At 38.4% G+C, this 27472-nt stretch overlaps 2 protein-coding genes across 3 annotated transcripts in view; both read right to left on the minus strand.

Moving 5' to 3' along the window:
- Positions 1-24921, minus strand: part of LOC128685119 (polyamine-transporting ATPase 13A2) — a 212362-nt gene extending 187441 nt beyond the window's left edge. For both annotated transcript variants that reach the window (XM_070102010.1, XM_070102005.1), the window contains exon 1: positions 24485-24921. The gene's annotated coding sequence lies outside the window, so the exon portion shown is untranslated. The remainder of the gene's footprint in view (positions 1-24484) is intronic.
- A 2017-nt stretch (positions 24922-26938) lies between these two features.
- Positions 26939-27472, minus strand: part of LOC128684756 (centrosomal protein of 76 kDa-like) — a 60379-nt gene continuing 59845 nt past the window's right edge. Inside the window, exon 12 of the mRNA XM_070102025.1 lies at positions 26939-27257. Coding sequence (XP_069958126.1) covers positions 27119-27257 — 139 coding nt within the window. The 3' untranslated portion in view covers positions 26939-27118. The remainder of the gene's footprint in view (positions 27258-27472) is intronic.

Consider the following 27472-nt stretch of genomic DNA (forward strand, 5'->3'; position numbering starts at 1 on the left):
AAGCTCATGTCCCCATAAAGTCGCTCTGCCACGTCTGTAGGATGACCAGGGGCATTGTCTAACACCAGGAGGCACTTAAGGTCTAATTTCTTTTCAGTTAGGTAATCTTTCACATTGGGGGCAAATGCATGGTGTAACCAGTTATAGAAAAATTCCCTAGTGACCCATGCCTTACTGTTTGCCCTCCACAGCACACACAAATTATCCTTGAGGACATTCTTTTGCCTGAACGCTCTGGGAGTTTCAGAGTGATACACTAATAAAGGCTTAACTTTGCAATCACCACTAGCATTGGCATACATCAACAAAGTAAGCCTGTCTTTCATAGTCTTATGTCCTGGGAGTGCCTTTTCCTCCTGAGTAATGTAGGTCCTGCTTGGCATTTTCTTCCAGAACAGGCCTGTTTCATCACAATTAAACACTTGTTCAGGTTCCAGTCCTTCAGTTTCTATGTACTCCTTGAATTCATGCACATATTTTTCAGCCGCTTTGTGGTCCGAACTGGCAGCCTCACCATGCCGTATCACACTATGGATGCCACTACGCTTCTTAAATCTCTCAAACCAACCTTTGCTGGCCTTAAATTCACTCACATCATCACTAGTTGCAGGCATTTTTTTAATTAAATCGTCATGCAACTTCCTAGCCTTTTCACATATGATCGCTTGAGAGACGCTATCTCCTGCTAGCTGTTTTTCATTTATCCACACCAATAAGAGTCTCTCAACATCTTCCATCACTTGCGATCTTTGTTTCGAAAACACAGTTAAACCTTTGGCAACAACAGCTTCCTTGATTGCCGTTTTCTTGCCCACAATAGAAGCGATGGTTGATTTTGGTTTCTTGTACAACCTGACCAGGTCGGTGATACGTACTCCACTTTCATACTTATCAATGATCTCTTTCTTCATTTCAATGGGTATTCTTACCCTTTGAGGTGTAGGGTTGGCACTAGAAGCTTTCTTGGGGCCCATGGTCACTTATTTTCCACAAACAGCACCGAAAACACTGTAATAATACGAAATATTCCGAGTGTATGCTTGAATGTTACCGCGGAGGCTGGCTGGTAAACAATGGGACGGGCGGCACATGTGAGGCTGGCTGAGGGCACATTGGACGCGTCTCGGACGAAGGTCGCTGAGCGGGTTTTTGTCCACTATGCGGGGCAAAATTTTAGCGAACAAAGCGTTCGCTATGCGGATTGTTCGCTATGCAAGGCGTTCGCTATGCGGGGGTCCACTGTACTTGCAACATCTGCCACATTGCTCCTCTATCCACTCTATCATATGCCTTTTCTAAATCCATAAATGCAATAAAAACTTCCCTACCTTTATCTAAATACTGTTCACATACATGTATATGCTTCAGTGTAAACACTTGATCTACACATCCCCTACCCACTCTGAAGCCTCCCTGCTCATCCGCAATCCTACATTCTGTCTTACCTCTAATTCTTTCAATTATAACCCTACCGTATACTTTTCCTGGTATACTCAATAAACTTATTCCTCCATAATTTTTACAATCTCTTTTGTCCCCTTTCCCTTTATATAAAGGGACTATACATGCTCTCCGCCCATCCCTAGGTACCTTCCCCTCTTTCATACATTTATTAAACAAAAGTACCAACCACTCAACACTATATCCCCCCCTGCTTTTAACATTTCTGTCATGATCCCATCAGTTCCAGCTGCTTTACCACCTTTCATTCTACGTAATGCCTCACGTACCTCCACCACACTTACATTCTGCTCTTCTTCACTCCTAAAAGATGGTATACCTCCCTGGCCAGTGCATGAAATTACCACCTCCCTTTCTTCCTCAACATTTAAAAGTTCCTCAAAATATTCTCGCCATCTACCTAATACCTCCCTCTCCCCATCTACTAACTCCCCTACTCTGTTTTTAACTGACAAATCCATACTTTCCCTAGGCTTTCTTAACTTGTTTAACTCACTCCAAAATTTTTTCTTATTTTCATTAAAATTTCTTGACAGTGCCTCTCCCACTCTTTCATTTGCTCTCCTTTTGCACTCTCTCACCACTCTCTTCACCTTTCTTTTACTCTCCATATACTCTGCTCTTCTTATAACACTTCTGCTTTGTAAAAACCTCTTGTAAGCTACCTTTTTCTCTTTTATCACACCCTTTACTTCATCATTCCACCAATCACTCCTCTTTCCTCCTGCCCCCACCCTCCTATAACCACAAACTTCTGCCCCACATTCTAACACTGCATTTTTAAAACTATTCCAACCCTCTTCAACCTCCCCACTACTCATCTTTGCACTAGCCCACCTTTCTGCCAATAGTATATTTATATATTTTTTCAACAAGTCGGCCGTCTCCCACCGAGGCAGGGTGACCCAAAAAAGAAAGAAAATCCCCAAAAAGAAAATACTTTCATCATCATTCAACACTTTCACCACACTCGCACATTATCACTGCTTTTGCAGAGGTGCTCAGAATATAACAGTTTAGAAGCATATACGTATAGAGATACACAACATATCCCTCCAAACTGCCAATATCCCAAACCCCTCCTTTAAAGTGCAGGCATTGTACTTCCCATTTCCAGGACTCAAGTCCGACTATATGAAAATAACCGGTTTCCCTGAATCCCTTCACTAAATATTACCCTGCTCACACTCCAACAGATCGTCAGGTCCCAAGTACCATTCATCTCCATTCACTCCTATCTAACACGCTCACGCACGCTTGCTGGAAGTCCAAGCCCCTCGCCCACAAAACCTTTACCCCCTCTCTCCAACCCTTTCGAGGACGACCCCTACCCCGCCTTCCTTCCCCTTTAGATTTATATGCTTTCCATGTCATTCTACTTTGATCCATTCTCTCTAAATGACCAAACCACCTCAACAACCCCTCTTCTGCCCTCTGACTAATACTTTTATTAACTCCACACCTTCTCCTAATTTCCACACTCCGAATTTTCTGCATAATATTTACACCACACATTGCCCTTAAACAGGACATCTCCACTGCCTCCAACCGTCTCCTCGCTGCTGCATTTACCACCCAAGCTTCACACCCATATAAGAGTGTTGGTACTACTATACTTTCATACATTCCCTTCTTTGCCTCCATAGATAACGTTTTTTGACTCCACATATACCTCAACGCACCACTCACCTTTTTTCCCTCATCAATTCTATGATTAACCTCATCCTTCATAAATCCATCCGCCGACACGTCAACTCCCAAGTATCTGAAAACATTCACTTCTTCTATACTCCTCCTCCCCAATTTGATATCCAATTTTTCTTTATCTAAATCATTTGACACCCTCATCACCTTACTCTTTTCTATGTTCACTTTCAACTTTCTACCTTTACACACATTCTCAAACTCATCCACTAACCTTTGCAATTTTTCTTTAGAATCTCCCATAAGCACAGTATCATCAGCAAAAAGTAACTGTGTCAATTCCCATTTTGAATTTGATTCCCCATAATTTAATCCCACCCCTCTCCCAAACACCCTAGCATTTACTTCCTTTACAACCCCATCTATAAATATATTAAACAACCATGGTGACATTACACATCCCTGTCTAAGACCTACTTTTACCGGGAAGTAGTCTCCCTCTCTTCTACACACCCTAACCTGAGCCTCACTATCCTCATAAAAACTCTTTACAGCATTTAATAACTTACCACCTATTCCATATACTTGCAACATCTGCCACATTGCTCCTCTATCCACTCTATCATATGCCTTTTCTAAATCCATAAATGCAATAAAAACTTCCCTATCTTTATCTAAATACTGCTCACATATATGCTTCAATGTAAACACCTGATCTACACATCCCCTACCCACTCTAAAACCTCCTTGCTCATCCGCAATCCTACATTCTGTCTTACCTCTAATTCTTTCAATTATAACCCTACCGTACACTTTTCCTGGTATACTCAGTAAGCTTATTCCTCTATAATTTTTACAGTCTCTTTTGTCCCCTTTCCCTTTATATAAAGGGACTATACATGCTCTCTGCCAATCCCTAGGTACCTTCCCCTCTTTCATACATTTATTAAACAAAAGTACCAACCACTCCAACACTATATCCCCCCCTGCTTTTAACATTTCTGTCATGATCCCATCAGTTCCAGCTGCTTTACCCCCTTTCATTTTACGTAATGCCTCACGTACCTCCCCCACACTTACATTCTGCTCTTCTTCACTCCTAAAAGATGGTATACCTCCCTGACCAGTGCATGAAATTACTGCCTCTGTTTCTTCCTTAACATTTAAAAGTTCCTCAAAATATTCTCGCCATCTACCCAATACCTCCATCTCCCCATCTACTAACTCCCCTACTCTGTTTTTAACTGACAAATCCATATTTTCCCTAGGCTTTCTTAACTTGTTTAACTCACTCCAAAATTTTTTCTTATTTTCATTAAAATTTCTTGACAGTGCCTCTCCCACTCTATCATCTGCTCTCCTTTTGCACTCTCTCACCACTCTCTTTACCTTTCTTTTACTCTCCATATACTCTGCTCTTCTTATAACACTTCTGCTTTGTAAAAACCTCTCATAAGCTACCTTTTTCTCTTTTATCACACCCTTTACTTCATCATTCCACCAATCACTCCTCTTTCCTCCTGCCCCCACCCTCCTATAACCACAAACTTCTGCCCCACATTCTAATACTGCATTTTTAAAACTATTCCAACCCTCTTCAACCCCCCCACTACTCATCTTTGCACTATCCCACCTTTCTGCCAATAGTCGCTTATATCTCACCCGAACTTCCTCCTGCCTTAGTTTATACACTTTCACCTCCCTCTTACTTGTTGTTGCCACCTTCCTCTTTTCCCATCTACCTCTTACTCTAACTGTAGCTACAACTAAATAATGATCCGATATATCAGTTGCCCCTCTATAAACATGTACATCCTGGAGCCTACCCATCAACCTTTTATCCACCAATACATAATCTAATAAACTACTTTCATTACGTGCTACATCATACCTTGTATATTTATTTATCCTCTTTTTCATAAAATATGTATTACTTATTACCAAATTTCTTTCTACACATAGCTCAATTAAAGGCTCCCCATTTACATTTACCCCTGGCACCCCAAATTTACCTACTACTCCTTCCATAACATTTTTACCCACTTTAGCATTGAAATCCCCAACCACCATTACTCTCACACTTGATTCAAAACTCCCCATGCATTCACTCAACATTTCCCAAAATCTCTCTCTCTCCTCTACACTTCTCTCTTCTCCAGGTGCATACACGCTTATTATAACCCACTTTTCACATCCAATCTTTATTTTACTCCACATAATCCTTGAATTAATACATTTATAGTCCCTCTTTTCCTGCCATAGCTTATCCTTCAACATTATTGCTACTCCTTCTTTAGCTCTAACTCTATTTGAAACCCCTGACCTAATCCCATTTATTCCTCTCCACTGAAACTCTCCCACCCCCTTCAGCTTTGTTTCACTTAAAGCCAGGACATCCAGCTTCTTCTCATTCATAACATCCACAATCATCTCTTTCTTATCATCTGCACAACATCCACGCACATTCAGACTTCCCACTTTGACAATTTTCTTCTTCTTATTCTTTTTAGTAATCTTTACAGGAAAAGGGGTTACTAGCCCATTGTTCCCGGCATTTTAGTTGACTTTTACAACACGCATGGCTTACGGAGGAAAGATTCCTATTCCACTTCCCCATGGATATAAAAGGAAAATTAATAAGACCAAGAACTATTAAGATAAAATCAAAGAAAACTCAGATGAGTGTGTATAAATAAATGTGTACATGTATGTGTAGTGTGACCTAAGTGTAAGTAGAAGTAGCAAGACATGCCTGTAATCTTGCATATTTATGAGACAGACAAAAGACATCAGCAATCCTACCATCATGTAAAACAATCACAGGCTTCGTTTTACACTCACTTGGCAGGACGGTAGTACCTCACTGGGTGGTTGCTGTCTACCAACCTACTACCTATATATATATATATATATATATATATATATATATATATATATATATATCTTTCTTCTTCTTTCAACGTACCAGCCGTATCCCACTGAGGTGGGGTGGCCCAAAAGAAAAAACTGAAGTTTCTCCTTTTAAATTTAGTAATATATACAGGAGAAGGGGTTACTAGCCCCTTGCTCCCGGCATTTTAGTCGCCTCTTACAACACACATGGCTTACAGAGGAAGAATTCTGTTCCACTTCCCCATGGAGATAAGAGGAAATAAACAAGAACAAGAATTAGAAAGAAAATAGAAGAAAACCCAGAGGGGTGTGTATATATATGCTTGTACATGTATGTTTAGTGTGACCTAAGTGTAAGTAGAAGTAGCAAGACTTACCTGTAATCTTGCATATTTATGAGACAGACAAAAGACACCAGCAATCCTACCATCATGTAAAACAATTACAGGCTTTCGTTTTACACTCACTTGGCAGGACGGTAGTACCTCCCTGGGTGGTTGCTGTCTACCAACCTACTACCTACAAAATTAAATTATGGGGAATCAAATTTAAAATGGGAATTGACACAGTTACTTTTTGCTGATGATACTGTGCTTATGGGAGATTCTAAAGAAAAATTGCAAAGGTTAGTGGATGAGTTTGAGAATGTGTGTAAAGGTAGAAAGTTGAAAGTGAACATAGAAAAGAGTAAGGTGATGAGGGTATCAAATGATTTAGATAAAGAAAAATTGGATATCAAATTGGGGAGGAGGAGTATGGAAGAAGTGAATGTTTTCAGATACTTGGGAGTTGACGTGTCGGCGGATGGATTTATGAAGGATGAGGTTAATCATAGAATTGATGAGGGAAAAAAGGTGAGTGGTGCGTTGAGGTATATGTGGAGTCAAAAAACGTTATCTATGGAGGCAAAGAAGGGAATGTATGAAAGTATAGTAGTACCAACACTCTTATATGGATGTGAAGCTTGGGTGGTAAATGCAGCAGCGAGGAGACGGTTGGAGGCAGTGGAGATGTCCTGTCTAAGGGCAATGTGTGGTGTAAATATTATGCAGAAAATTCGGAGTGTGGAAATTAGGAGAAGGTGTGGAGTTAATAAAAGCATTAGTCAGAGGGCAGAAGAGGGGTTGTTGAGGTGGTTTGGTCATTTAGAGAGAATGGATCAAAGTAGAATGACATGGAAAGCATATAAATCTATAGGGGAAGGAAAGAGGGGTAGGGGTCGTCCTCGAAAGGGTTGGAAAGAGGGGGTAAAGGAGGTTTTGTGGGTGAGGGGCTTGGACTTCCAGCAAGCGTGCATGAACGTGTTAGATAGGAGTGAATGGAGACGAATGATACTTGGGACCTGACGATGTGTTGGAGTGTGAGCAGGGTAATATTTAGTGAAGGGATTCAGGGAAACCGGTTATTTTCATATAGTCGGACTTGAGTCCTGGAAATGGGAAGTACAATGCCTGCACTTTAAAGGAGGGGTTTGGGATATTGGCAGTTTGGAGGGATATGTTGTGTATCTCTATACGTATATGCTTCTAAACTGTTATATTCTGAGCACCTCTGCAAAAGCAGTGATAATGTGTGAGTGTGGTGAAAGTGTTGAATGATGATGAAAGTATTTTCTTTTTGGGGATTTTCTTTCTTTTTTTTTGGGTCACCCTGCCTCGGTGGGAGACGACCGACTTGTTGAAAAAAAAAAAAATATATATATATATTTATATATATATATTTATATATATATATATATATATATATATATATATATATATATATATATATATATATATATATATATATATATATATATATATATATCGTATGAGGCGACTAAAATGCCGGGAGCAATGGGCTAGTAACCCCTTCTCCTGTAGACATTTACTAAAAAAGAGAAGAAGAAAAACTTTATAAAACTGGGATGCTTAAATGTGCGTGGATGTAGTGCAGATGACAAGAAACAGATGATTGCTGATGTTATGAATGAAAAGAAGTTGGATGTCCTGGCCCTAAGCGAAACAAAGCTGAAGGGGGTAGGAGAGTTTCAGTGGGGGGAAATAAATGGGATTAAATCTGGAGTATCTGAGAGAGTTAGAGCAAAGGAAGGGGTGGCAGTAATGTTAAATGATCAGTTATGGAAGGAGAAAAGAGAATATGAATGTGTAAATTCAAGAATTATGTGGATTAAAGTAAAGGTTGGATGCGAGAAGTGGGTCATAATAAGCGTGTATGCACCTGGAGAAGAGAGGAATGCAGAGGAGAGAGAGAGATTTTGGGAGATGTTAAGTGAATGTATAGGAGCCGTTGAACCAAGTGAGAGAGTAATTGTGGTAGGGGACCTGAATGCTAAAGTAGGAGAAACTTTTAGAGAGGGTGTGGTAGGTAAGTTTGGGGTGCCAGGTGTAAATGATAATGGGAGCCCTTTGATTGAACTTTGTATAGAAAGGGGTTTAGTTATAGGTAATACATATTTTAAGAAAAAGAGGATAAATAAGTATACAAAATATGATGTAGGGCAAAATGACAGTAGTTTGTTGGATTATGTATTGGTAGATAAAAGACTGTTGAATAGACTTCAGGATGTGCATGTTTATAGAGGGGCCACAGATATATCAGATCACTTTCTAGTTGTAGCTACACTGAGAGTAAAAGGTAGATGGGATACAAGGAGAATAGAAGCATCAGGGAAGAGAGAGGTGAAGGTTTATAAACTAAAAGAGGAGGCAGTTAGGGTAAGATATAAACAGCTATTGGAGGATAGATGGGCTAATGAGAGCATAGGCAATGGGGTCGAAGAGGTATGGGGTAGGTTTAAAAATGTAGTGTTAGAGTGTTCAGCAGAAGTTTGTGGTTACAGGAAAGTGGGTGCAGGAGGGAAGAGGAGCGATTGGTGGAATGATGATGTAAAGAGAGTAGTAAGGGAGAAAAAGTTAGCATATGAGAAGTTTTTACAAAGTAGAAGTGATGCAAGGAGGGAAGAGTATATGGAGAAAAAGAGAGAGGTTAAGAGAGTGGTGAAGCAATGTAAAAAGAGAGCAAATGAGAGAGTGGGTGAGATGTTATCAACAAATTTTGTTGAAAATCAGAAAAACTTTTGGAGTGAGATTAACAAGTTAAGAAAGCCTAGAGAACAAATGGATTTGTCAGTTAAAAATAGGAGAGGAGAGTTATTAAATGGAGAGTTAGAGGTATTGGGAAGATGGAGGGAATATTTTGAGGAATTGTTAAATGTTGATGAAGATAGGGAAGCTGTGATTTCGTGTATAGGGCAAGGAGGAATAACATCTTGTAGGAGTGAGGAGGAGCCAGTTGTGAGTGTGGGGGAAGTTCGTGAGGCAGTAGGTAAAATGAAAGGGGGTAAGGCAGCCGGGATTGATGGGATAAAGATAGAAATGTTAAAAGCAGGTGGGGATATAGTTTTGGAGTGGTTGGTGCAATTATTTAATAAATGTATGGAAGAGGGTAAGGTACCTAGGGATTGGCAGAGAGCATGTATAGTTCCTTTGTATAAAGGCAAAGGGGATAAAAGAGAGTGCAAAAATTATAGGGGGATAAGTCTGTTGAGTATACCTGGTAAAGTGTATGGTAGAGTTATAATTGAAAGAATTAAGAGTAAGACGGAGAATAGGATAGCAGATGAACAAGGAGGCTTTAGGAAAGGTAGGGGGTGTGTGGACCAGGTGTTTACAGTGAAACATGTAAGTGAACAGAATTTAGATAAGGCTAAAGAGGTCTTTGTGGCATTTATGGATTTGGAAAAGGCGTATGACAGGGTGGATAGGGGGCCAATGTGGCAGATGTTGCAAGTGTATGGTGTAGGAGGTAGGTTACTGAAAGCAGTGAAGAGTTTTTACGAGGATAGTGAGGCTCAAGTTAGAGTATGTAGGAAAGAGGGAAATTTTTTCCCAGTAAAAGTAGGCCTTAGACAAGGATGTGTGATGTCACCGTGGTTGTTTAATATATTTATAGATGGGGTTGTAAGAGAAGTAAATGCGAGGGTCTTGGCAAGAGGCGTGGAGTTAAAAGATAAAGAATCACACACAAAGTGGGAGTTGTCACAGCTGTTCTTTGCTGATGACACTGTGCTCTTGGGAGATTCTGAAGAGAAGTTGCAGAGATTGGTGGATGAATTTGGTAGGGTGTGCAAAAGAAGAAAATTAAAGGTGAATACAGGAAAGAGTAAGGTTATGAGGATAACAAAAAGATTAGGTGATGAAAGATTGAATATCAGATTGGAGGGAGAGAGTATGGAGGAGGTGAACGTATTCAGATATTTGGGAGTGGACGTGTCAGCGGATGGGTCTATGAAAGATGAGGTGAATCATAGAATTGATGAGGGAAAAAGAGTGAGTGGTGCACTTAGGAGTCTGTGGAGACAAAGAACGTTGTCCTTGGAGGCAAAGAGGGGAATGTATGAGAGTATAGTTTTACCAACGCTCTTATATGGGTGTGAAGCGTGGGTGATGAATGTTGCAGCGAGGAGAAGGCTGGAGGCAGTGGAGATGTCATGTCTGAGGGCAATGTGTGGTGTGAATATAATGCAGAGAATTCGTAGTTTGGAAGTTAGGAGGAGGTGCGGGATTACCAAAACTGTTGTCCAGAGGGCTGAGGAAGGGTTGTTGAGGTGGTTCGGACATGTAGAGAGAATGGAGCAAAACAGAATGACTTCAAGAGTGTATCAGTCTGTAGTGGAAGGAAGGCGGGGTAGGGGTCGGCCTAGGAAAGGTTGGAGGGAGGGGGTAAAGAAGGTTTTGTGTGCGAGGGGCTTGGACTTCCAGCAGGCATGCATGAGCGTGTTTGATAGGAGTGAATGGAGACAAATGGTTTTTAATACTTGACATGCTGTTGGAGTGTGAGCAAAGTAACATTTATGAAGGGATTCAGGGAAACCGGCAGGCTGGACTTGAGTCCTGGAGATGGGAAGTACAGTGCCTGCACTCTGAAGGAGGGGTGTTAATGTTGCAGTTTAAAAACTGTAGTGTAAAGCACCCTTCTGGCAAGACAGTGATAGAGTGAATGATGGTGAAAGTTTTTCTTTTTCGGGCCACCCTGCCTTGGTGGGAATCGGCCAGTGCGATAATAAATAAAATAATATAATATATATAATATATATAAAATAATATAATATATATAATATATATATATATATATATATATATATATATATATAGGGAAGTTTTTATTGCATTTATGGATTTAGAAAAGGCATATGATAGAGTGGATAGAGGAGCAATGTGGCAGATGTTGCAAGTATATGGAATAGGTGGTAAGTTATTAAATGCTGTAAAGAGTTTTTATGAGGATAGTGAGGCTCAGGTTAGGGTGTGTAGAAGAGAGGGAGACTACTTCCCGGTAAAAGTAGGTCTTAGACAGGGATGTGTAATGTCACCATGGTTGTTTAATATATTTATAGATGGGGTTGTAAAGGAAGTAAATGCTAGGGTGTTTGGGAGAGGGGTGGGATTAAATTATGGGGAATCAAATTCAAAATGGGAATTGACACAGTTACTTTTTGCTGATGATACTGTGCTTATGGGAGATTCTAAAGAAAAATTGCAAAGGTTAGTGGATGAGTTTGGGAATGTGTGTAAAGGTAGAAAGTTGAAAGTGAACATAGAAAAGAGTAAGGTGATGAGGGTGTCAAATGATTTAGATAAAGAAAAATTGGATATCAAATTGGGGAGGAGGAGTATGGAAGAAGTGAATGTTTTCAGATACTTGGGAGTTGACGTGTCGGCGGATGGATTTATGAAGGATGAGGTTAATCATAGAATTGATGAGGGAAAAAAGGTGAGTGGTGCGTTGAGGTATATGTGGAGTCAAAAAACGTTATCTATGGAGGCAAAGAAGGGAATGTATGAAAGTATAGTAGTACCAACACTCTTATATGGGTGTGAAGCTTGGGTGGTAAATGCAGCAGCGAGGAGACGGTTGGAGGCAGCGGAGATGTCCTGTTTAAGGGCAATGTGTGGTGTAAATATTATGCAGAAAATTCGGAGTGTGGAAATTAGGAGAAGGTGTGGAGTTAATAAAAGTATTAGTCAGAGGGCAGAAGAGGGGTTGTTGAGGTGGTTTGGTCATTTAGAGAGAATGGATCACAGTAGAATGACATGGAAAGCATATAAATCTATAGGGGAAGGAAGGCGGGGTAGGGGTCGTCCTCGAAAGGGTTGGAGAGAGGGGGTAAAGGAGGTTTTGTGGGTAAGGGGCTTGGACTTCCAGCAAGCGTGCGTGAGCGTGTTAGATAGGAGTGAATGGAGACGAATGGTACTTGGGACCTGACGATCTGTTGGAGTGTGAGCAGGGTAATATTTAGTGAAGGGATTCAGGGAAACCGGCTATTTTCATATAGTCGGACTTGAGTCCTGGAAATGGGAAGTACAATGCCTGCACTTTAAAGGAGGGGTTTGGGATATTGGCAGTTTGGAGGGATATGTTGTGTATCTTTATATGTGTATGCTTCTAGACTGTTGTATTCTGAGCACCTCTGCAAAAACAGTGATAATGTGCGAGTGTGGTGAAAGTGTTGAATGATGATGAAAGTATTTTCTTTTTGGGGATTTTCTTTCTTTTTTGGGTCACCCTGCCTCGGTGGGAGACAGCCGACTTGTTGAAAAAAAAAAAAAAAAAAAATATATATATATATACATATATATATATATATATATATATATATATATATATATATATATATATATATATATATATATATATATATATATATATATATATATATATATATATGGGAAACGGGAAGTACAATGCCTGCACTTTAAAGGAGGGGTTTGGGATATTGGCAGTTTGGAGGGATATGTTGTGTATCTTTATATGTGTATGCTTCTAGACTGTTGTATTCTGAGCACCTCTGCAAAAACAGTGATAATGTGCGAGTGTGGTGAAAGTGTTGAATGATGATGAAAGTATTTTCTTTTTGGGGATTTTCTTTCTTTTTTGGGTCACCCTGCCTCGGTGGGAGACGGCCGACTTGTTGAAAAAAAAAAAAAAAAAAAATATATATATATATATATATATATATATATATTTCTCTTTCTTTCAACACACCGGCTGTATATATATATATATATATATATACGTATATATATCACTACTACATACTACTACTAGTATTACACTTCACTCGAAGGCTATATATACCCTTTGTGTCCATGTATTGTTTGTAAGGGCTTGACAAAGCTCCTGGAAAGCAAAACGTTGCCACAATAAAATGTCACATTAGTTGCACTTGTATCCTTTTACTTTACATACATAATTCAAGAAAGAACTCGTAGCAAAGTACGAAAATGTTGCAAGCCATGTCTGCAACATGTTCAGTGACAATGCCTTGTCCCATTTTAGGCAAATCTTAACCCTTTCAGGGTTGAGAGGCCCTCTCCTAAACTTGTTCCCAGAGTCAAAAATTTTTTCAGAAAAAAAAAATTATTCTTTCTTATGAAAAGATAGAGAATCTTTTCCCGATCATAATGACATCAAAAGTATGAAATTTGATGGAAAACTTACAGAATTATGCTCTCATAAAGTTAGCGGTCTCAACGATGTTTAAGCATCAGCGATTACGCCCACTTTGAGCCTTATTTGCGGCCAATTCCAGTGTACTAGTTGACAAAAATCATAACTATTTCGCTAGAACTCCATTTTTTCTATCGAATGAGTACAAGAAGCCACCCATTTACCAATTTTAACTATCCAATAAAGTGGTCAGAAATTAGTAATTTTGCCAATTTCACACAAATTTCAAAAGATGCCAATTTCCAAATAGGGTCCAGAATAAACAAGACAGACATTCCTGGAATTAAAATAACATTTCCTCTGTTCATTAGTCATGTCCCCAGGCCCCTCTTACATATTTTTTGCTTTCCACTTTGAATTTTTATTCTCACAAAAAATAGAAGATTTACTGTTATGCAGACTACTGCATTAGAGTAGAAATGGTATAAATATCAGCGCGCACTTACGAAAGAATATTAGACTCACCAGTTGACGTGTATTGAACGCGTGGCATGATTTGTTTACTTTTGAACTTTGGCAAAAATAGAACATTTTTGCTACTCTGAGCTCAATTTCAAGGTACTTTTCATTGCAAAACCAATCAAAATCATCTCAATTTCTGTAATATGTCTTCCATTCTATAAAATGAGACCAGGAAAACTAGAATACAACAATAAATACCATATGAAAATACAGTGCAAAGTCGCTGTTTTAAACCAAAAACACAAAGTTTTTTTTTCTCATTACGCACTGTGTGCTGCAGGATTTTTTTATACTGTGCACACTGACCACATAGACCCATTCTTTCATATGTAGGCCAACCAGCTTTCTTTCACTAGATTTGAAGGCGCTAGAATTTACGCGTACTAGTACGCCAATAACCCTGGTGTGTAAGCTGTACTAGTATGTCAGAAACCCTGAAAGGGTTAAAGAGATGCCAGAAACAGACCTCTATGGACAAATTTTTTTGTGTGACGGGGACCCAGTGACTCTCAAGCTGGTCCTAGTGCCAGTAAATGACAAGGGAAGTAACCCAGGGTAGGGCCTTGATACCCGAAGTCCTTCTGGAGGGGGATTTCCCTTCCAAACACTAACCTCTCCTCCTCCCTCTCCCCCTCTTCGCTGTCTTCAATACGCCAACAAGTCTTCAATAAAGGTAAAAGTGATGTTAAATGTTCATTTATCCATTTCATTAGTCATTTATATTTATTTCTCATTGTTTTCTGTATGTAAAACTATAGTTATTCTCCATAAAATGTTTTTTATGTTAATATTTTTGGGTGTCTGGACTGGATTAATTGGATTTACATTATTTCTTATGAGAAATATTGCTTCAGTTTTCATCAGACTTTCTGGAACGAATTAATCATGAAAACCGAGGTTCCACTGTACATTTAAAGATATATGTTTTTCATTTATGTTGATGTAAAAATTAATAAGAACCTTAGAAAACTTACCTAACCTTATTATAACAAGTGCAATTTAATTTAGCCTAATCCAACTAAATATATTTTAAAAAAGTTTACAGTAATTTAATAATAAACAAACACAATGTGCTCAGCCAGCTGAGCACATCAGTCAGTTTATTCAAGTAAACATAATCATAAAGGGCACATAAAGCATCCCAGAGCGATTAACAATATTATTATTATTACCATCGACATACCTTGTTTACTGAGTTTAATCATAGAGAGAATGAGTAAATGAGAGAGAGATGGTGAGAATGTAGACACAAACGAACATGTATTAATTCCAGTATGCCTATGGTTGGTTCATACACACTAACCTCTTTACAATGAACTTCTTTTGTACTTCTTCCATTCTTTCCTCCTTCCTCTTCCAAGTGCTACTGCACTTTTAACTCTGTCTTGTACTATGGGGTGCACAATAAAGTACAAATTTATAGATGAAATACAGTGGACCCCCTACTTACGATGTCCTCATCCTACGTTAAAATCAGCTCACGATGCTTGTCAGCGTAAAAATTTGACCCCAACCTACGTTGAAAAACTCGACTTACATCATTCATCCTGAACGCGGCCGTCTGGTCTGTCTGGCCTGAGTGGCTCAGCTGAGCTAGTGTGACATTGTTTACAAGCCGGGGCGGATGGTTGCACGCATACGATCGATAAATTTTGTATCATTCCAGTGTTTTTAGTGCTTGTAACTGGTAAATAAGCCACCATGGGCCTAAAGAAAGCTTCTAGTGCCAACTCTGTGGTAAAAAGGGTGAGAAATACTATCAAACCACAGTCAGCTGCTGCTGCTGCTGCTGTAGCACCATCAGCTGACGCTGCCCTATGGTCAGCTGCTGCTGCACCACGGTCAGCCGCTGCTGCACCATGGTCAGCTGTACTACTCGAAGATGTGGAGAGACTGTTATTGGTTTGGCTTATTGAGAATACCGAGAAACAATTAACCCCAGATGGTTAGCCACCCAGGATAACTCAAGAAAGTCAGTGTGTCATCGAGGACTGTCTAACTTATTTCCATTGGGGTCCTTAATCTTGTCCACCAGGATGCGAGCCACACCAGTCGATTAACACTCAGGTGAACAGGAAAAATCCCTAGAACTAGTGCTCATATTGGTGAATTTAAGGCCAGCAAAGGTTGGTTTGAGAGATTTAAGAATCATAGTGGCATACACAGTGTGATAAGGTTTGTTCTGGAAGAAAATGCCAAACAGGACCTACATTACTCAGGAGGAAAAGGCACTCCCAGGACAGTGTCTCATCACTCATCACTACATCTTCAATATAGGTAAGTGTCATTTATTCTTCATCTAGTACACTAGATGAAGAAAATGTATATTTCATGTGGTAGAATTTTTTTTTCATACTTTTGGGTGTCTTGAACGGATTAATTTGATTTCCATTATTTCTCATGGGGAAAATTAATTCAACTTACGATAATTTCGTCTAACGATGTGCTCTCAGGAACGGATTAATATCGTAAGTCAGGGGTCCACTGTATGTAGTCTTGGAGATATATTCTAAATGCTGAGATGCATCACTAACTCCTTTACAGTAAACTACTTTTTGTACTTCTTCCAGTCTTTGCTCCTCGTTTTCCTCTTTCTACAATAAATACTCACCTCTTACCTTACATAAAGACTACAAGTATTTTAAGGTAAGTAATGAGTGTACCGTATGTGTATTTTACCTTTATTATAATTATAAATTATAATCATGGGGGAGCGCTAAACCCATAGGATTATACAGAGCATGTGTGTGGGGGGGGGGGGAGTATTCAGGCTCAATGCAGGGAACCGGAGCACAGATTCAGTTACCTAGATCAATAGCCCCTCACCAGCATCAAGGAATCCCCCTGGGGTAGTGGTGTTTTTAATGCCTAGTTCTATATTTAACCCTTGCAGGGTCCAGAGGCCAAATTTCAAAGTGCGCACCAGGGTCCAAGAATTTTCAAAAAAAAAAATTTGCTATTTTTTCTTATGAAATGGTAGAGAATCTTTTTCTGAAGGTAATAAAACAAAAAGTACAAAATTTGTTGGAAAACTGACGAAATTATGCTCTCGCGAATTTTGATGTGTCAGCGATATTTACGAATCGGTTATTTTGTCAACTTTAACTCCCATTTTAGGCCAATTACATTATTCCAGTCGACCAAATTCTTAGCTATTTCACTAGTATTACTTCTATTCTATCGATTGAGCACAAGAAATCGCCAAGTCAACTGTTCCAATTACAAAATAAAGTGATCAGAAAATGGTAATTTGGCCAATTTAACACAAAGTTCAAAATATTCCAATTTCAAAATAGGGTCCAGAATAAACAATGTAGGTATTCCTAGCACTAAACTAACATTTCCTCTGTTCATTAGTTACGTTTCGAGGCTTTACAAATGAATTCCATTTTGATTTTTTGTTCACATAATGGATTTTCATTCAAACTCAAAAATAGAAGATTTACTCTTATGCAATATAGTAATAATTGTATAAATATCATCACCACATTTGTGAATGTATATTAGACCCACTAGCTGGCGTGTATTAGACGTGTGAGGTCGTTTGTTTACTCTTGAATATCGGTAAAAATTTAACATTTCCTCTACTTTGAGCTCAGTTTCAAGCTATTTCCAGTGCTAAAACCAATCAAAATCATCTCTATTTCTGTAATATGTCTTCCATTCTATCAAATGAGACCAAGAAATCACAAATACAACTACGTATATAAAACATACGAAAAAACACTGCAAATTCGCTGTTTTAATCGAAAATCATGGTCTCAGTTTTTTCTCTCATTATACACTGTGTGCTGCAAGATTTGTTTTATGTGGTGCACACATACCACATAGATGTATTCTCTTATATCTAGGCCCAAATTTACCACTCATAGCTTATCAGAGTGAGCTGAGCTCATAGCGTAGATCTACGGTTTGGACCCTGAACATAAAGCCGTAGATCTACGGCACGGACCCTGAAAGGGTTAAAATACTAAAAATGTTATAAATGGTGCAGGGTGACAAGAAAATATCTAAAGATGGTTGACACAAACCCACTACCAGCACAATATGATTGATATATCAGTAAAGGGCAGCTCCTTGTTTAACAATCAAATCACTTACTAACCTACTCTTAGGAACCTAACTTGGTCATTAAGTGAGGAGTATCTGTATAACAAAACAAGAGTTCTTCTTCCAATATCCACATTTCGCCATCCACTGTCAATCCTCTTTAAAACTTCTAGTTTTGTTTTTGTCAATTTTTCTCTATTTTTTTGTGGCCACAAACATAAAGAGGTGCACAGTACACTTTAGCACTATTACAACAGGGTTACATCAAGGAATAAATGTTTGCAAAGTGAAAATTTGAAGGAGCACCTCCTACCACCATTCAGTTCAGAAACTAATATCAATATGGCGGGTTTGCTGAGCACTTTTATACCACATCGTTTATTGTCGTGAATTTATTTGATTATTGTATACAGTGGACCCTCAGTTAACAATGCCATTGGATAGCGATAAAATCGGATACCGATACGTTTTTGCGTCAAAATATTGGCTCGGCTAATGATAAAAAACTCAGTTAAGGACATTCGTCCAGAACGTATCCAAGCGGCCTGAGCCGCCCGGTCACTCCATGTACAGCCAGTGTGCTTCAGAGGAGGAAGAGAGATGGAGGAATTTGCCTTCTTCAACGAGCAAGGACATTTGTACAATGGGGACAAAGGTGCAAGCCTTTATGGATGAACATCACCCTGACACAGCTGTTGCAAGCCATGCTGGTGAGTTTTACAATGACAATGTTGTGTCCCATTTTAGGGAAATCTTAATGACATGCCAGAAACAGAGCTCTCTGGACAGATTTTTGGTGCAACAGGGGTCCAATGACTCTCAAGCTGGTCCTAGTGGCATTAAAAAACAAAGAAGGGAGGTAACCCCAGAAAAGGACTTGCTACCTAAAGTCCTTATGGAAGGGGATTTCCCTTCCAAACAGTAATACACCTCCTTCCTCTCCCCCTCCTCCCGTCTCATCACTAAAACTTCAATAAAGGTAAGTGTCATTTTGTGAATTATTAATGTATTTATTATGAATGTCTCACTGTTTTCTGTGTAGGAAAATGTATATTTCATGTGAAAAAAAATATTTTTTTTAATACCTTTGGGTGTCTGGAACGGAGTAATTGGATTTCCATTATTTCTTGTGGGAAAAATTAATTCGGATAACGATAAAATTGGTTAAGGACAAGCTCTCTGGAATGGATTAATATCGTTAACTGAGGGTCCACTGTACTTTATAATTTTTTATTTTCCAATTTGTATTCATTCTATTTTTTTCTCATCAACGTTACAACGAAAGAACATTGAACAAAACGCCATTGTTTGAGGACCTGCTGTATTATATTATTTAGTTAAACAACTATATTGAACAGTTGTAAATGTTTTAGTATTTCAACACTTAAAACTTTCAAAGGTTGCCTTTGAAGGGTTGAAGTGTACATAAAATTAAGTGACTATTTGATTATCTGCCAAATGGAGTATATAAATTTTGAGAAGAGTGTGTGTGTGTGTGTGGTGTTGACTGGTGTTAGTCACACTTTTCGGTAGCAGGCACTACTGTTTAAGAATATGATGCATACACTCAGTTATCACAGATAAGATAGAGGAATATTCAGAACCCTGTTATCATGCATAAACTCAGTGATCATAGATTATATAGGGGAATCCTGAGAACTAATTTATAATGCATATGCTTAGTAATTACAGATTAGATAAGGCTATGCTCAGAACCATGCAGGCTGAATTAAAGGGGAGCTAGCTAGGTAAGGTTTGTCAGGAAACAGGACAAGTATGTATTTCCTGATGCAGGTCTTAGTCATATGATGACCTACAGCTGGAGCTTTTAGTCATCTGACTGAGGCCTTCTGCTGATTTACTGATTCACCTTTTTTAAAAATCATGGTTGTGATTATGATCATTAAGGGGGAGTGATCCTCTTTGTACGTGAAACAAATTTTATTTTTAAAAATATTTAAGTTCTTTTTCTTTTAAATCATAGAGCACAACTGAAGGAATATTGTGGTGTTTCACTTTGTTTCTATGATTTTTCAAAGCTGAGTTGTTGGAAATTATGATATTTTCTGGAATACAATTTCACACCAGTAATACAGTAGTACCCCAAGTTTCAGCCATAATTCATTCCAGAAGGCTGTTCGAGTGCAGTTACCGAACGAATTTGTTCCCATAAGCAACAGTGTAAATTAGATCTGTCCATTTCACACCCCCAAAAATACACTTACAAAAGCAATTACAATAATACACTTACATAATTGTTTGAGTTGAGAGCTGTACAAAACTCGGGGTACCACTGTACTGTATATTTTACACTGTTTTGGTATTTTGCAGATAATGCTCCCATTATTTCTTTTTTTTTTGTTTTGTTTTAATGAATTTATATAATTATTGTACAACTATTTGAGGCAAAATGGATGGTTAGAAGAAATATTATACAGTGGTACCTTGGGATACGAGCAGCTCAAAACTCGGACAGTTAAGTAAGTGTATTTATGTAAGTGCTTTTGTAAGTGTACTTTTGGGGGTCTGAAATGGATTAATCTAACTTACATTATTCCTTATGGGAACAAATTCGTTCGGTATTGGCACTCGAATGGCCTTCTGGAACAAATTAAGTTCATATCCCAAGGTACCACTGTAGCTCTTTGAAGACAAAAAACATTTATTTATTTTTATCCATGATTATCTTGTAAGTTATTTGGATATATATCATAAAAATTCTTTCTGACATTATGCACGAAGTCATTGTTCTTCAGTTGTAAGTAAGAGTTTTATCGAATTCACTCTCAAGGTATTGTATTTTATTGAATTTTATTGAAATTTAAAAAAAAAAATCAAATACAAGAAAAACGATAATTTTGTTTTCATAATTTTGGCTACTTACACTCACCTGCAACACTTCTTCTGTGTCCAATTTCCAGGGCAATCACTATGAAACTTCAGCACAATTATATTCCCATATTATATACACATTTTCCATTAAAAAATAAAATCTAACAATAAAAAAATTATGCCTTGAACAAGCCTTGCCACCAACGAGAGCCACACATTGTTTACACACAACAACTGCTTGTTCTGACCTCTCATGTGAAGTAACATAATGTTACAGTATCTAATGAAGGTGTGGTGTAAGATGTTGAAATGGCATCCAAGAGAATACATATGCTACTGCCACTAAAAACTTAACAAAAATTATTTGACTTCAACGGAGATAAATTATTCCATTTAGCTTCGTTGAGTTATCCTGGGTTAAATCTTTAACACTTGGGAATATTAAATTTTATAATGAAACTGCTTAACCCGTAAATGGTCCAAATGTATATATACGTTTTTTCAACATTTGAAAGTAGTATGTAAAAAAAGTAGATCTTCTTTTTGTTTTTGTTATACTGTAGTATTTGAAAATATGTAAAAAAAACGTAGATCTACTTTTGTAGCACTACACATGTGAATGTAGATCTGCTTGGACCGTTTAAGGGTTAATGCAATCAACGTAGCAAAGTTAACAGAAGCATTTTGTACAGCATTTCTAAATTTAAATCTGAATAAAGCTATCGGTCAATAAGCAACATCTGAAGACGGACAACAAGGCCAACAAAACCAGAAATAATGACTAAATCTCCCATCCTACATCCTATGACTGACTACCCATCTACAGGCAAGTTTTAATTAATTCCATGATTACCCTTCCCTCCACAACCAACCATCATCTTCCTTCCCATCATTTAAGAAAGTCCTGGAGGTGCTTGTATGAATGTTCCTCCCTTCTTCCTTCATCTCATCTCCCATCCATTTTCAGCTTATCCTCATTCTACTATACTCATTTTTTGTGCAATTCACTGCTTCCTTTTTTGTAATGCTTCCTGCAAATATACATATGCTCTTATTTTATTCAAAGTTTAGGTTGGCTACACTAAGGTTAAATAAAAATATAAAAAAGAACAATGTAACCATAAATGTGGCTAAGAGGGTCAGATGTGTATGGTAATCTACTAGCTTATAACTTGTGGTGTGAGAACACATTACCCTCTCTCTGCCCACTCTGAATCAAGGTCCTGGTATTGTTGATATAGTGTGCAACAGCCATTTTTTTTTCTCATACTCAACCTATTCTTCTATACATTTCCTTTCCCTTTTCCCTGCTCCCTCCACCTCTGGTTCTCTATTCCTTTCCATTTCTACCTATATATCCTCCTCTAATCTGTCCCAACTCATCCACATCCATCAACTTCTTCCCCTCAATCTCTCCATTTATTTCTATCCTGTTTACCACCTCTTATTTTCCATGGATATTTTCTTACAGTATAGCAATCCCTCTTTTGCCCTGTCTATTTCTTCTCCTCCCTTTCTCCCTCTGCCACCTCCTCTACCTTTACCTCTTCCTGCCCCTTTCACTTTCCCCCTCTACATGTACTTCCCTCCTTTTTTCTTCTAAATCTATCCCCTCTTCCTCTCATCTCTCAAACTCCCTCCCTCCCCACAATCTTCCCCATATTCCATTCACCCCCACATATTATTCAACCTCTACACCACAAATAGTAGCAAAGAGCAGTCAGCAATATGAGACTCAGAGTGTAGTACACAAATACAGATGCCTCATAAAAATGGTATTACGTTAAAGAACAGTTTATTAGAGGAATAGACATAAAGGTCTTAAAGTAACATATCTGACAAAGGTAATAACTACTAAGAGTGGTACCACACACTAAGAAAAGAGAGTGGTAATCTACACGGGGGTTTAGAAATGTGGTGAGCAAGCCCAATGAAGTTGGCAAAGGATAACAATGATCCAGCATGTCAGTTAAAAAAAAAAAAATGCCAGTGGACCTGGTTTTCACCTTGAATGAATCACAGATAAAACAAAATATCAATTGCTCCTAGGAGCCAGCAACAAGGTAGTATGATGGCTGAAATACTTGATAAAAGTGGGATTGAGGAAGTGAGAGAAAAAAAAGGAAACCAGAATACAGAAGACTGTGCAGGGGAGAGAGACTTTCTCGATAGAATTTTTTTTTTTTTTTAACAAGTCGGCAGTCTCCCACCGAGGCAGGGTGACCCAAAAAAGAAAGAAAATCCCCATCATTCAACTCTTTCACCTCACTCACAGATAATCACTGTTTTTGTAGAGGTGCCCAGAATACAACAGTCTAGAAGTATATACTGTACGTATAAAGATACACAATATATCCCTCCAAACTGCGAATATCCCGAACCCTTCCTTTAGAGTGCAGCCATTGTACTTCCCATTTCCAGGACTCAAGTCTGGCTATATAAAAATAACCGGTTTCCCTAAATCCCTTCACTAAATATTACCCTGCTCACAGTCCAACAGATCGTCCAACATTCACTCCTATCAAACATGCTCATGCATGCCTGCTGGAAGTCCAAGCCTCTCGCCCACAAAACCTCCCTTACCCCTTCCGACCTTTTCGAAGACGACCCTTACCCCACCGTCCTTCCCCTACAGATTTAAATGCTCTCCATGTCATTATACTTTGATCCATTCTCTCTAAATGACCAAACCACCTCAACAACCCCTCTTCAGCCCTCTGACTAATACTTTTATTAACTCCACACCTTCTCCTAATTTCCACACTCCGAATTTTCTGCATAATATTTACACCACACACTGCCCTTAGACAGGACATCTCCACTGCCTCCAACCGCCTCCTCGCTCCTCACAAGATGATGAAGGCCTTGGTTAAAAAGTTTTGCTGGGTTATAGGTGCACACATCAGGAGAACCAGAGCAGTGAAACACATAAAGCTCATAGTTTAGGCAGAGATGTGGGGACATCAAAGAAAAGAGTAAAAAGAATTGGGAACAGCTACAGAACACTGATCAGCCAGGTAGGTGATGGCTAAGTATGCCTGCTAGTTGCTAGCAGCAACAGGATTCATACACCATGAAAAGTGGCTTTCACTGAATATATGCTAAGAGTTTACTTCCATCTATATTTTTGGGATTAAAGCAATCTTGACTGGTGGTGAACAGAATACAGGCAGCCTAAATGATCCTTGAGTAGTCGACAAGCTGAAATCTAATTAATTAACCACTTAATCAACAAGCAGCAAAAACAACAGGAAGTCAACATGGAAGTCCAGCCTCTTGCTAGGCTCAGGAGTCAGAAGAGCCCTCAGTCAGAGGTGTGTATGGTAGAGAACAGAACCGAGAGGAAAACTGGAAAAAATATACTACTCGGTAGTGAGAAAAAAACACAAGAACAACAAATACAAAATGATAAGATATTAGGTGTATAAACTACACCAGAACTGTTTTACAGCCATAACAGATAGAAATGACCAGATAGAACTATGTACACTAAGACTAATGACACTCTCTCATAAATGTCTGGGAGCTTCGCAAAGTTTAATATCAAATCAAAGGTTAACATAACTAAATAAAATGAAAAGTGTTTTCCGAGTGTATCATAAGATGCACGTAACCATGGATTTCAACTCACTTTAACCAAGACATAGGCCAATGTTTTGAAGGGTCTCCTCTTCAATTAGTCAAATGTTGATTTTTTTCAGTACTGGCTGAGGATAGTTGGTGAAATGTGTTGTGCAACTGCAGGGTAGTGCTCCTCAACTTGCTGCAGCAGCAGGTGAACATTTAGAGGCAAGTGGTACAGGTGAACATTCGGAGATTGATGGCACATGTGAGTGTTAAGATGCTGTTGGAACTGAATAATCAGTCAGGTGGTACTGGTGAACACTGAGAGGCAGGTGGTATAGATGAATATTCAGAGGCAAGTGGTACCAATATAGGAAGGGGGTACTGATGTAGAAAGGTGGTACCAGTATAGGAAGGTGGTACCAATGTAGGAGTCACCACTAGTCCCTACTCACCTGGTACGCTAGACTTACGTACCACTACACTACCAGGTCACTAAAACTGTTTGAAGATAAGGCTTCCTATCACCTTATCACACATTGTCTTGCGACATAGTTTTATCTTCTGCCTTATCATATAGTCATAGTATTTCTGTTATATTCATGGACAAGCCTTAAAGTGGAATGAATGTATTCAAGTTTGATTCAAGAATGGGAAGGTTAATTATTTTTATTTTTAAGATCGAGACATCCCTCTTAGAGGTAGTTAAGTACAAATGGATAACTATTATATTAGGTACTCATCATTTAAGAAGAGACTAAAGGTAACTGGTTATTGGACTTGAGTCCTGTTGTCGTAGAGTGACTGCACTCAGAGGGAGGGGTGGTGATATTGCAGTTCAGGGGCCTGTTGAATTGCTATGTCTGTACACTTCTGACAAGATCACTATTAAATGAACAGGGATGGTGCCACAATTTATTTTTTATTGGAAAGCTTAGGGATGGTTAGCTGGTTGGATGGAAGGCTAGGGGAACTTTACATTTGCAGAGCAAGCACACTTTTTGTTACTTTGAGTGTTAAAGATCAATTAGAATAGCAATGTTTTCTAAAGATCCTTTTATTCACATGATGGTAGGATTGCTGGTGTCCATTTTTCTGTCTCATAAACATGCAAGGTATCAGGTATGTCTTGCTACTTCTACTTACACTTAGGTCACACTACACATACATGTACAAGCATATATATACACACCCCTCTGGGTTTTCTTCTATTTTCTTACTAGTTCTTGTTCTTGTTTATTTCTTATCTCCATGGGGAAGTGGAACAGAATTCTTCCTCCGTAATTTATGCGTGTTGTAAGAAGCGACTAAAATGCCAGGAGCAAGGGGCTAGTAACCCCTTCTCCTGGATAAATTACTAAATTTAAAAAGAGAAACTTTTGTTTTTCTTTTTGGGCCACCCTGCCTTGGTGGGATATGGCCAGTTTGTTAAAAAAAAAAAAAAAAAAAAAAAAAAAAAGCTACAATATCTCTCCATGGGGAAGTGGAACAGAATTCTTCCTCCATAAGCCATGCATGTTGTAAGAGGCAACTAAAATGCTGGGAGCAAGGGGCTAGTAACCCCTTCTCCTGTATATTTTACGAAATTTAAAAGGAAAAACTTTAATTTTTCCTTTTGGGCCACCCCGCTTTGGTGGGATATGGCCAGTTTGTTGAAAGAACTACAATATCACTTGTTCTTCTCTCACCACTGTTGTTCCTCAAACAAGTTTTTGTCAGTTGCAGGCAGGAAACATCACATGTGCAACAGCTGGGTATCTTGATTATATATTTCCATGATATCTCCCCTCATTCTATGTCTTTTAAGAATGTGGGTTGGAAATAAATGGTATAAAATACCGACACAATGGCAATATAAACACAAATGCAGTATAATGTGATCCTTTATTGACTACGTTTCGCCCACACAGTGGGCTTTTTTCAAGTCACAAACAGGACTTGAAAAAAGCCCACTGTGTGGGCGAAACGTAGTCAATAAAGGATCACATTATACTGCATTTGTGTTTATATTGCCAAGAATGTGGGTTCAAGGCTCTCAACCTATCCTCATGAAAGATGCCTTATACATGGATTAATTTTGTTGTTCCTCTCTGTATGTTCTCTGATACATTTATATCCATTTCGTAGTTTTGGGACTAAAAATAAGCTGCATAATCTGAGGCCATACTAATGATCAGAACTGTAAAATAACCTTTGGCCTTCTAGACTTATTGTGCATCTTTAGACACTGTTGTTGTGGTTCTAATATTTGGCTTACCATGAGTCCCAAGTTTATTTCACATTCTGAATAATCAAGCTTTATATCACCTAGTTTATAAGTTTGAGGATTAGTATTTTCATTCTGAAGTATCAGAACTCTTCACTTGTCCACACTAGACTGCATCTACCACTTTTGAACTGCCTGGTATTGATAATGCAGTTTATCATATTGTTTAACTATTTTACTCAATCTCAGTTTACATATTCACTCTTATTTATTACTGACATGCATTAAAAGAATGTGAAGGGAATAAATAAGAAAGTTTTGTCAGTTAAAATATTTTTACTGTATCATAAATAAATAACTATGCATAAGTAACATTTTGCTCACCATCTTAGTATTCATAACCTTGAAAAATGCAGTTTAATATCATATATTTTAGGTTGTACTTCATTTACTTTATAAAAATATTTACATGAACTTATTTTAAAAATTATAATTTCATCCTATAGGTCTATAGGAACATGCAACCACAAGCCATGTCACATACACATGCTCTGGATAACAAACAGTTAAACAACGCACAGCTAAAGAAACTTTATCTCCACGACACTCAACTATTTCCCGACCAATGCCTGAACTGCAAAGAAAATGAATAACAGTTACTGACTGTAAATATTATCTTTAAAATTAATTAATTTGTTTAGTACAGTGGAACCTCTGGTCACAACCACAATTCATTCCAAAACTCTGATCACGACCCAATTTGGTCATGACCCAGCCCGAATTTCCCCAATGGATTGTATGTAAATACGATTAATCTGTTCCATACCCCTACGAACTGCATGCAATTTT

Source organism: Cherax quadricarinatus, chromosome 5, assembly GCF_038502225.1.
Source record: "Cherax quadricarinatus isolate ZL_2023a chromosome 5, ASM3850222v1, whole genome shotgun sequence".
In the NCBI taxonomy this organism is placed as follows: Eukaryota; Metazoa; Arthropoda; class Malacostraca; order Decapoda; family Parastacidae; genus Cherax; species Cherax quadricarinatus.